General features: G+C 32.7%; 1 protein-coding gene across 32 annotated transcripts in view; it reads left to right on the plus strand.

The window, feature by feature from the left end:
• The window catches only part of LOC129237116 (sodium channel protein para), a 63,527-nt gene extending 51,242 nt beyond the window's left edge, over positions 1-12,285 (plus strand). For all 32 annotated transcript variants that reach the window (XM_054871553.1, XM_054871560.1, XM_054871568.1 and 29 more), the window contains 2 exons: positions 1,769-2,073; positions 7,397-12,285. In XM_054871553.1, coding sequence (XP_054727528.1) covers positions 1,769-2,073; positions 7,397-8,407 — 1,316 coding nt within the window. In that variant the 3' untranslated portion in view covers positions 8,408-12,285. The remainder of the gene's footprint in view (positions 1-1,768; positions 2,074-7,396) is intronic.
• The last annotated feature ends 988 nt before the right edge of the window (positions 12,286-13,273 follow it).

Genomic DNA, 13,273 nt, shown 5'->3' on the forward strand with positions numbered 1-13,273 from the left:
GTCGCAAATAAACTCAAATTCACCCAACGTCAGTAGTTTGCGACCCCTTGGATAAATCACAAAAATAGTGAATAGAGCGTTATAGTAATATCGTCGTATAAAAAGATAATATATAATCACATACATGTATATTTGTACATTTATATTATAGTAACATACATATATAAATAGTAGCTCCTGTACAAATAAAATATCGCCGAAAAATAAACCCCCAATTTAACTAATAATATTTTAAAATAAACGATTCCATCATTTGATTCAAGATACTATTAATACTTCTTTACACTCATACATAAAGAAGTATGTGATACAATGATTGAGATAGCTTCTACTTAGTAGCATTTACGAAAATATTTCGTTCTTTGCAGAACATCTTAAAAATTTTTAGACCCAAAATATTTCAGGTTCCGCTATTTTTTTTTTATCTTTTCGGTATACGAGTATACATATGTAATTTCATAATATTACAATTTACTCACAATATACTTAGGCTGGATAAATTTAGTGGACATAATTTTTTCACAATTACCCTCCTCAATACTAGATCAATAATACCAGACCTATTCATTCCGTTAACCATATATAATCAGTGAACAAAAATACATATTGAAATTATGCAAAGATAGGCTGAAATTAAATTATAATTATCTTGAGTTTTGCACCTAAAAATAGTTAATTTATAATTTAAACGAAGAGCTTTCCTTTTGCTCAACAACGTGTGACATTCTGATAAGTAATTTCTGAAGAAATTATAAATAAAATGTAGTTATAAAAATATTATATATGGTCACACTTATTCGATTAAATGCTTAGCTATTTAATAATGATATTTGGCACTAAATATATGCTGCGGATTATCGCTTAACCTTAAAGGTACTCGTTCCCAATAACTGTAGTGAAAATGTTTCAATGGAATACATAATTGCTGAGGAAGCCCAGAAAATGTTCAGTGTTGTATCATTCAACGAAAATACATCTAAAGATAAAAATGCTTAAACGCCATGCTCAAATCAGGCTTAACCCAACCAATGCCAAAGGCACTGTACTATATCCGTTTTCTTTTAAGCCGCTACTTTAATCGGCTGGATGCGATTAATCATCGATCGTTCGATCAGATGACTGCACTTGGCGTAACCGCGCATCTTCACAAATCGCTTTCAACTTATTTACACAGCAACCTGCTAAATACATACATATGTATGTACATACATTGATATGTATGTATACCACGGCGAGTATTATGCTTACGCGTTGAACTTTTATTTTGTTGTGTTTAGCCAAGCCGAAACTTGTTATTACTTATTTATTTTTAAATCCTGATTACATTAAGTGTTTGTATTATTATTAATGATATTTTAGTACTTATGTATATCGCTTTCTTTAGTTAATGGCTTTCACAGGAATATTTCGGTCTTTTATTTAATAATATTTTACTTTTAATCTTTGAGCCGTAAACGATTTGTAGTAAATTTATACATATATGATCTGTATTTTATGATTTATTCGCAATAATGTCATACTCGTAAATGGTGTAAAAATATCTCTATACACAAAATATTTATTTTGTACTCTAAATGTTGCGAAAACATCGCAAGTAGGTGCTTTTATTATTTTTTTATGTATTAAAATTTAATATAGCTTCCCTTTGTGTATTAGCATTAAAAAAGATTGGGCACGGCCGTATGTGCCTTAATGTCACTTAATATTGCTACTTTTTTTCTACATTTCGTTCTATTTTGGACGAAAACATTTACTCCTTCTCCCACAGGTCTTGTGCTTAGCGATATAATTGAAAAGTACTTCGTATCTCCAACGCTATTGCGTGTTGTGCGTGTTGCAAAGGTGGGCCGAGTGCTGCGTCTGGTCAAAGGTGCTAAAGGTATCCGCACATTGTTGTTCGCGCTAGCTATGTCGCTGCCGGCTCTATTCAACATTTGCCTGCTGCTCTTTCTCGTCATGTTCATCTTTGCTATTTTTGGGATGTCATTTTTTATGCATGTGCGGGAAAAAAGTGGCATTAACGACGTTTATAATTTTAAGACATTTGGCCAGAGTATGATATTGCTGTTCCAGGTAAGCCGCCACAATTCATGTTCCGTTCATGTTGTCTGTTGTTGTTGTCGTTGGGTAATATTCTCACTGGCGGAAAACTGAGTGCGGTTATGATGGTGGTGCACCGATATAAATTTGTATATTAGAACCTGGAAATGCAATTGGTGCATTGCCCTACTGATCCGCTCACCCAAAAGGGGGAATGTTACATTGTTGATTAAGCTATGGTAGTTGTTGATAAAAGCTAAATTAGCAACATTAAAAAAAAAGTCTCATTCAATTTATCCACATTTATTTATTGTTTAATCGCTTAATATGGTTATTTTATTTAAATTATCTTAATTTCCTTCTTTGAATACTTTGGTAATAAAAGTAATTTATTTATTAAAATTTTTTTTTGACTGTATATTATTAGCCATTATACAAAAATACTAAATTAACATTTTGGGAGTGTTAAATATGTGTGCATACACCATTTAATGCACTTCTCATGGATTATAGTCCAATACTATCACAGCCAAATAAGTCAATTCCAAAATTACACAAATCAATTACTGTGAAAACCAAAAGTTTGTTGATTGTCGGCCCATATATAGGGTTTTTTAATAAGAGGTGTTGTTAGCTTTCAATTCTTTTGTGTAGCTTTCATGACAATAAGTTTCCGCTGAGTGGGTTGTCAGCCCTAAGTCAGTGGTGCCGGAGTTCAGCCAAGTGGTTATAGGGTTATACTACCCATATTCGGTCGACAGTGCCTCGTTTGTTATCGACAGGATGTACCAGCGTGTAGGAGAGGTTGACTGTTGAATAGGAGAAGCGTTATAATCGCTTTACTACTCCATTAACACCCCCTTCACTACTCCATTAACACAATCAAAGCAATCGGAGCAATCAAAGATCACGGCGAGTGGCGGATAAGATGGAGTGACGAGCTAGATCAACTGATAAAGGGCGAACATTTTATACGTTTCATCAAAGCGCAGGGGTTAAGATGGCTGGGTCACATTACAAGAATGGACGGTACGAGGGCGCAGAAGAAAATCGTAGAAGCCAGAGCGTTCAACACTAGAGCAAGAGGAAGGCCGAGAACAAGATGGACCGACGAACTAGAGGGCGATATCAATAAACTTAGGATAACGAACTGGAAAAAAGTCGCAAGCGTTCGAGACGTATGGAGATCCCATGTGCAGCAGGCCAAAGCTCATAAAGAGCTGTAGAGCCAAAAGAAGATGATGAATAAGAGGTGTTATTTTGATATTCAAAGAAAAGTGCTATTTTTTAATATAAATGATCGGATGTTTATTTCATTATAAAGAGGAAGGTATGCCGTTAATAGTGGAAAATAACATTAGGCAAATGACCACCACTGCCACGCTAACAGGACAATATCCTTTTCATGAAATTTTCCATAACCGAACAAAGTGCCTGTCCTATGTCCTCGACAGTCTCACGAATTCCATCTTTGAGGTATTGAATCGACCCTGAGCTGTTGGCGTAGACCTTCTCTTTCACGTGGTCCCAAAGAAGAAAGTCACAAGGTGTTAAATCACAAGATCTCGGTGGCCAATTGTGATCACCTCTTCGAGAGATAACACGGTCCGGAAACTTTACCCGTAAAAAGTCAATGGTTTCGTTGTTTGTGTGGCACGTAGCGCCATCTTGTTGAAAATACAAATCGTTAATGACCTGTAACACCTGTTATTGGAAAGCCCTATACTAAGCTCCAGCATTCACTCAGGAAATTATGAACATTGCCTTATAATAGTTGCTATAATTCCAAATATGATTTGTATAGCAAAAAGGTATCTCTTCTGTAATATTTAGGCCAGTAAGGTTAATTTACAGGTTTATATAGCAGGTTGTGATGTCTAAGTATCACCCCGGTGCTAGCTAGTCCCAGAAAGTACAATTGAATTCCCCTTTGTATTAGACCAAAAAGGCACCCCAGTGTTTGCGCTACGCATTTAATCAAGTAGGCTCTTATCAAATACATCCATTTTTTTTAATTTCTTCCATGCTCGTATGACCGAGGACCTAGATAAAAGAAATGTTAATCGACGGAACATAGTTAAACTTTACATTTCCATTCCAGCTTCAATGTGGTTACAAAAAATTATATTAATATGATAACAGAGCAGCCAGGCTGTCAGAATAGCCTGCTGTCCAGTTTCTATTCGTGAGTTTTTTCGCAAATTATAGGTCAGGAGCTTCTCATAGGAATAAAATATGTCGGTGGTGAACTAAAATGTCTTAAATTTTCATTATATTATATAAATATATTTAGGTAACATAGCTTGGCTTTTTCGGATATCTTTCACTCAAAATAAATATCCCACAATTTCAAAATAGGTACATTTTATAAAAGGGATATTGTTAGTACATAATGTGTCTGACTTTATTAAGAATTGCATATGTGAATATAGTAAAAAAGTTGTAAAATCTTTATTTTTACTCTTCGCTTCTTATGGTTTTTATATAATAAATTAGTATGTTTGTTCGTTTTTGTATACTTTATGCACCTCTTTCATTTTAGTCTAATTAAGCTCTTTCAACAAGTGCCAAATATATTACATTGTGTGACAAAAAAAAAAAATTAAATATACTTTTATGGAGACCTAGCACAACTTGTGGCTATAGAAAAACTAAAAAAAATGGTATAGGAGAAATTTCCAATACACCCCCAAAATCTCATTTTATGGCCATAAAACCGTTTTTCAGTAGGTTGATGTGAAGAATCACTCTTAACTTCGCCAATTTCCATACGATTTCGAATTTGTTTTTATAGTTCGAAAGAACAAAAACAAGCCATTTTGAGAGTGTGTTGACAATTTTTCTGAAATGACCACTGACGAGACTGTAGACGGAAGTATTTGGAATTTTTTTATTTTTTCTCTATTTTTTCAACTTTGACATAATTTTTACGATATTATCCGATATTGAGGATTTTTTTAGTACACTACTGTTATAGTAAATTTAATTTTGCGTCGAATGAGCTATACTTGACTGTAATTTAATTAAAATTAATAGAGTTGTGTGAGTTTTAAGATTTTATTTTTTTTTTACTAATTTGGTATGTAGGTATAACTTACGCTAAATGAGAATAAGGGCGCGTTTTGAAGCATGAAAATGATAACAAGTATCATTAAAACACATAATATTTATTGGAGTATTGTGCAGTGCAGCACTGTACGGTATGGTACGGTGCAGTACACAACGGAACTGGTTCCAAACTTAAAAATGCATTGGAAACGGCCCTTTGGAGTTTAGTATGGTACGGTACCTTTGTCATTCTCTTCATCAGTTTTGACTACTTCTCTGTAAGAAATTCGATCATCATCATTCATCTGAAGTCGTCATCAACTAAATTCCATTGTTTAAATCGAGAAGCGAACGGTTCAGATTGTTATCCCGATAGAAGTAAATCACGAGAAAGATCCTGAAAATCTGAATTTGATACAATGTGTCGTTCTGATGACTTAGAACCAGGCGGAAAGTACTCTTCATCATCAGGTTTATTGTTATCAGTTTGATCATCATCAGCAATGAGTTGAACTTCCTTCAGTTCATGACCTGCAGTTGAGTAAATCATATCGTCCAAGACTACGGGGTTCTTAACAGTTGCAACATCAGCATACTTTATGTGCTTTGGAGTTTTATAATGATGACCGTTTACGTCCGTTTTACAAAAATAACAATCATCTGGTTTATGATAAGGCTGATGATGCCACATCATCGGGGAATATAAAGAAATTCGACTTTTTTGGCAACGTTTTGATTTATATCTCTTGAATTTCAATGAACACTCAGTATAAGCAAATTCTGGTTCATACTAGCGATCAGAAGTAGTATATGTAAGCTTAAAGAAATCGTTGTAGCCATCAACCAGAGCTTTATTACTCTGTAACTTCAAACAATGCTTTTACTCTTATGTATACATATATACTCCAATAAATATTACGTATCTATAATAACGCATCAAAACACGTCCTTATTCCCATTTAGCGTAAGTTATACCTACATACCAAATTAGTAAAAAAAAAATAAAATCTTAAAACCCACACAACTCTATTAATTTTAATTCAATTACAGTCAATTTTATCTCATTCGACGCAAAATTAAATTTACTATAACAGTAGTGTACTTAAAAAAATCCTCAATATCGGATAATATCGTAAAAATTATGTCAAAGTTAAAAAAACAGAGAAAAAATAAAAAAATTCCAAATACTTCCGTCTACAGTCTCGTCAGTTGTCATTTCAGAAAAATTGTCAGCACACTCTCAAAAATGCTTGTTTTTGTTCTTTCGAACTAAAAAAACAAATTCGAAATTGGATGGAAATTGGCGAAGTTAAGAGTGATTCTTCACATCAACCTACTGAAAAACGGTTTTATGGCCATAAAATGAGATTTTGGGGGTGTATTGGAAATTTCTCCTATACCATTTTTCTTAGTTTTACTATACCTACAAGTTGTACTAGGTCTCCATAAAAGTATAATATCACTGTCGCACAGTGTTATTTATGAAAAAATCCTCATTAATGCGTGAAAATTATAGGCCTCCAAGTGTCAAATAAATTACATACATATACTTGTATACGCCAATATTTACTGAACGCAAAGATTCTGTTCTCATTATTCGTACTAGAATTGACACGCTATTGATATATTACATAGATATGAGTTTTATTTTGATAATATTTGCTTTCTAAGCAATTGTTTGTTTTCGTTGCTTCAATTATAGCTCAATATTAGATTTTTACAAAATATATGTATATTAAAATTTTCTTCAGCCCTGGTGCAATCTTCTATACACCTTTGCTTTTGAATGCTTTCCTGCATTCTTAGTAAAAATCAACAAATTACATACATATGTATGTAGATATGTATACTCAAAACAGGCAAATTGAAATTTCGTTGAATTGGATTTTATGCTAACACCTATTGTACAAATATACCAATTTTTGTTATAGAACAAATGCTAGCTTTTCGCCTATTTAGCTTTCGCACTTAGACCATACCTTTGAGAGCTTCAATTGAAGTAGTTTTCAATATTAAAATATAATATATTGTGTTGTTGCGTACATAAATATAAATAGCCTACATACATACATATGTGTAACCAAAGCTAGAATGCAGTAAGAAAACATATTTAATTAGGACAATTAAAATTAGTTGATTGAATTTTGCTGCCATCTTGTTCTGTTAGCTTCAAGCACCTATTTAACTAATGAAACTCACTTATTTCTAAACTTTTTTTCTCCGCCTCGTCAACCCATATTTGAATAAAATCACCCAATCGGACCAATTAAATGGACTCTGTAACCGCTTTATGTATTGCGGAACACAGATGTCTACCTCAGCCGGTTGGGATGGCGTTTTAGATGCTATTATCAATGAGGAAAATTGCGATCCACCCGACAACGACAAGGGCTATCCGGGGAATTGTGGTTCAGCAACAGTTGGAATAACGTTTCTTCTCTCATACTTAGTCATAAGCTTTTTGATAGTTATTAATATGTATATTGCTGTCATTCTCGAAAACTATAGTCAGGCCACCGAGGACGTACAGGAAGGTCTCACCGATGATGATTACGACATGTATTATGAAATTTGGCAGCAGTTCGACCCCGAAGGTACGCAATATATACGTTATGATCAGCTTTCCGAATTTTTGGACGTCTTGGAACCGCCTCTTCAAATACATAAACCGAACAAGTACAAAATCATATCTATGGATATACCTATCTGCAGAGGAGATATGATGTATTGTGTAGATATTTTGGATGCGCTTACCAAAGACTTTTTCGCACGGAAAGGCAATCCTATAGAGGATACAGGTGAAATCGGCGAAATCGCACCGAGGGCAGATGCCGAGGGGCACGAACCTGTATCATCAACTTTATGGCGACAACGTGAAGAGTATTGTACACGCCTGATACAAAACGCCTGGCGTAAATATAAATCACGTACATCTGGCGAAATTGAGGGAAACGTCGAAAACACCTTTACTCCCAAAAGTGACGGTGCTGATGGTGATGGTAATAGTGATGGTGATAGTGATGGTGATGGTGAAGGTGATGGTGATGGTGATGGAACAAATACTGGTACTGGTGGAGACATAGGCGATGGGGCGCAGGATAGAAATATAAGCGCTGTAAACAGCCCGGAAGGGGGCCTCAATGGCAGTGAAATAAGTCCGGGCCTTGCGAGTGGCGGAGCTGGTAGCGGATCAAGCGGTAAAAATGGCCGCCAAACGGCCGTATTGGTCGAAAGTGATGGCTTTGTGACTAAAAACGGACATAAGGTTGTAATACACTCGCGCTCACCGAGTATAACGTCGAGAACGGCGGACGTCTGAGCCAGGCCTCGCCCCCCCCTCCAAGATGCACCTTAATCGAACTGACCTAAATCAACAAAAATAATTTTCTGCCACATTCAACAACAACGACAGCGTACAGCAAAAGAAACCTCAATTGCAATAAAAGCTACAAGAACCAGCATCACTATAAACAGCTGCAGTTTTTGTACTTTCAGTTCAAAAATTAATGTTTCGAAAACTAAAAGTGGGAAGCAGAACAATACAAATACTCAACATCTCCACTGCGACCACATTATAATCACAAATGGAAGTAAAATGAATGAAAAAATTGTTTTATTTAAATTTTTAAGTGTTTAGTCTACGAATGTTTCATCAGTCTAAGATTTCTAAAAAATTATTTACTATAAGAAGTAAACTTTTAAATACTGTAATTCCTTAAAATTATTTACTGTTGTAAGTATAATTTTATTTGCCATGATTCACTGTAAAACCTTAATTACAATACTATACTATGATAACTGATTTATGAATAGATTTGTGCATATATGTATGTATCTAATATTGGCATAGAAAGAGTTTTTAATAAGTTTCCGTTTAAGTACAACAGCGATATGAAGCATTCGATTTTATAATTTTGAAGCAAAAGAAACGGAAAACAAAAACTTGCATAATTAACTTATAATAAAAAGCCTACTGCCATATCTCTGAAATCAAATGCACTTCAATTTGAAACAAGAGAAATATTTACATACTTGCACATACTGTTATCAATTTCTAAATTAAAAAGAAAATAAAACAGTGTCCAATACAATACCAAGGAAGTTTACGTCCCACACAAAACTGCATTGCAAACAAAATATTCAAGCACGTTCATTCAAACATCTAGCATGACTTGGAGCTGGGGCGCATGGAAAATGAAAATGGAAATGAAAGGATTAAAATACTACTGCAATGATAAACATTTGAAATTATAATGTTTTTGTAATGAAGCGGTCAGTTATTAAGAGCTAATCTAAAAATCTATTAACGACTGAGGTTAAATTTGTATAAAAAGTGAATTCTATAACCAGAGAACCTACATACATATGTATGTAAAGGCGTCAACATAAACTTCTATTAAAATAAAATAAAATGAAACTTCTATAAAATGTTATATATCAAGAATTCTGAGATACACAGTGAGTTATGATAACATTAGTAGAAATCTACAGGTGAACATAAGAAGTTGAAAACAGCAAACTTAATCCAAAAAAATGATAAAATTAAAATTTTAACAATAGGAAAACAAACATCCCCGAGTTTCTTTCTGAATACTATAAAACATCATGGTGAAGAATAAATGGAATGTCAACAATACTGACAGGAGTAAATAACTACAAGTTATAAAGACAAATCACCTTCATTCTGTGCGGTGCATATCTATAAAGTAATAGATTATCATCAAGACATGTGCAAGTGCGAGCAATTTTTTAGTACGAAATTCTAGTGGGAATACAGTTATAAACTGCAACAAAAATAAACAGACGATTCAAAACTGCTAAATTTTGGAAATTATATAGAACTATTAATTCCCCATATGCGGTATTTATGCAATGAAAACAAAGAAAAATTACGCGAAATAATATTTAACAATTCAATAATATTCTATTTTTGCATAAATACATACAAATGTACATATGTAAGTATGTACAAATGAAGCGAGAACCAATGCATCATATTTAAACTGATAAAATCGGGATTTATGCATATATACTCGTACACATGGATGTACCAATCTAAACACATTTGTATGTTTGACTGCAATATTCGCCCAAATAAACATGTGGTATACATAAAACCTTTTTTTTTAGTTTGTTGCTAACAACTTAAGCGCTACGTACATTTCATTGCTTTATATGTGTGATTTTTATTTACATATTTTAGTGGCTCAAATAAACATTTGTAGCTTCACCAGCTGAAAGGAATTATATTAACATATAGCTTATAGATACTTAAACAACGATTACATTATGATATTTTCATATTTTATCACTGCAGTGATCACTTCAATTTCTAAGGAGATATGAGAGAATAAATTAACATTATTCATGCATGCATACTTCAGTTTGTATATGTATTCATTTGAATATATGTTCTGCAAACATAAAAGAGGAAAAGTAAGACATCACATTAGCAATGGTTATGCCTTTTTTGTTTAAAGTCGCCACATAGTGAGCTAAAAACTATAATCGATATTTACTACCATATAAATGCCATATAAGTACATATATTTCTTTTTCAAGGATTCAGACTGGAATAACTCGTGATATGGCTTTTTTTGAAGAACACGAATCAACTCTAATTTATGACGCTTTCAGACAAGTTTTATTAATTTCCTTAGCTTAAGCAAATAATTAACAACCAAGTAAAGCTTTGTTATTGCTATTCACAATTGAAACTGCTTAACCATATTTATTTCTTCTTTTCTTGTTTTTATTCGAACAACTTGCCATTTGTTGAGCTTAAATAAGAAAGCCTTCGTTGTTTTTGATTGCGACTGCAGCGTAAACAATATGCATCATAAATTACCAAAAAAGCAGGAGCATTACGGCTACTGCGGCTACTGCCAATTCAAGCCCAAACGCCAAACTGCTTCACTGATTATTTTTAAGCTGTTTACGAATTGCTACATACAGAAAATAAGTTCATTAAGTAAACCAAAATCTACCAACCGGGTGCAAAATATTTCAATTCGAGGGGCGGGCGAGATTAAACTAAATGTGGGATGAAAATATATTAAAAACTTTAATTAATAAACACATATATTAGCAGTACCACACTAAGGAGACTTTGCTAAAATAATAACGAATATTAATAAATGAGTAGAGGCAATAGAAAAACGTGTAAAAACTAGTAAAATTTCGTTAATAAATGTATATATTAAAAAGGATCGTGAAAACTGAGATGACATAAACGCGACTAAAAGCCGTAATTTATTTGCAAAATTGCAGATACAAATAATAAACTTGTCCGCTTAATTGGATAAAGTATACAGCCGAGCATATACATACATACATAATTCTCATTGCGACCACCAAAAATTAAATCAAAACGTCAACCGAATGATTAGTCAAAATCAAATATATTTTCGATGATAACATACTTGTAAATATATTGATACATTTTACTTCTCTCCAAGTATATGAAATTCAAAACTAGAGGATACGAACCATACAATTTTGGCAGTCTTAACTAGCAATGGTAACGAAATCAATATCTGTGCAACGGCGTATTGAGTGCAATAAAAATAAAACAAATTACAATGATAATTACAGTTATATAAATCGATAATTTATATAGCATAAAGACGAAAAAGATATATTTAAAAATAAATGAACTACTATTTGTAGTTAAAATCGTTAAAACTATTAACATCAACTCGTAAATAAGTAAAGCAGAACTAAATCAAGCTGAATACAAAATGCTATTTCACAAAAACATTAAGCTTTATATATTTGTAAAATACCATAGGGGCATAAAAAGCATGTGCATTCGAGAGTATAGTCCAAAACAAGACACTCATACATTAAAAAATTATTTACATTAACTTATTCCTGCATATGAAGATTAAACCCAAAAACCATAATTTATGTATTTAAGCGATTGTAAGTGTAATGGCAGCAAACTGTATTTAGCTATAGCTATAAAACCGCGTTAGATATTCTAATAAAACTAGCAACAAAAAATTATTATAATAAAAATTCGTTGAATAGGAAAATAAAAAGCTTTATTTCTAAGAAAAAGATATTGTTACAGATTTCGGTAATAAAATGCGTTGACAAAGCTGCATAAAATACGCTCATTTCTCTTGTACTATGTGTGCTAAATGGTTTAAAAGAATTAATATATGTATGTGCTTACTTTTCATTACTTTTTTTTAACAAAACTGCAGCGGCTCAATATTATGCCTTACTGCTCGATATCAACCGTTATCTGCAACAATTTAAAATAAACCCTCACACAATCTGTGTATTTGGGGGATGCAAATGTTGGATTCATACTCAATGCAAGCTTAAGAAGATGAACATATGTATGTACCAATCCAAATACATATTTGTGTAAAAACTTATAATGACGTATGAATTATAACGTCTAGATATGTATATATATTTTTGTAATGCAATTCAATAACTTTAACCATAATTTAAAAATTATATGCAAATGAAAAAAGCGCTAAAATAATTCTAATTTCAAATAAAAATTAACAAAAGTAAAGTTATAAATATGTAAGAACTGCATACAAATACACCTGTATGCAACAAGTGAATACAAAACACCAGTTTCGAACAAACAAAAGCGAGAACACAAGTGTAGAAATTGAAAAATCCCGACATAAAAATGAACATACATACATACATATAATAATCAAATAGAATCTGTTTGAATGTATCTTAACATCGTAAACGAATAATAGTTAATTGCTTTCACTATTGTGCATATGTTTTGTTTAGATTGCCCTTTCATTTTACCCCAAACGTCACGCTACTAGTAAATATTAGAAAAATAAAAAAGTTTAATTATTTCATTAGTTTTGTATCTTTCAAAACCAAAAAGCATAATAATATGATGCCGACTACGTAAAACAAGCTAGAATCTACTTAGTTACAAAACACACTATGTGCTTTACTTGGCTCAAACATTTGGAAAAACGAACAAATGAGTGGTACTCATCTAAACTGGAAATTGCTTTTACTTATTTTTACAAATTTATTCAATTGTAATGGTGCAAAATCTATTTAATAAATTTATATAAAGTTAATCTTAATATTGCGGCCACCGTATCCGAATGGGTTGATGCGTGAGTACCATTTGGAAATCGGTAAAACGTTTTTTTCCATTGAAATAGCGGTCGCCCCTCGGCAGGCA

The sequence above is a fragment of the Anastrepha obliqua genome, chromosome 2, assembly GCF_027943255.1.
Source record: "Anastrepha obliqua isolate idAnaObli1 chromosome 2, idAnaObli1_1.0, whole genome shotgun sequence".
Lineage (NCBI taxonomy): Eukaryota > Metazoa > Arthropoda > Insecta > Diptera > Tephritidae > Anastrepha > Anastrepha obliqua.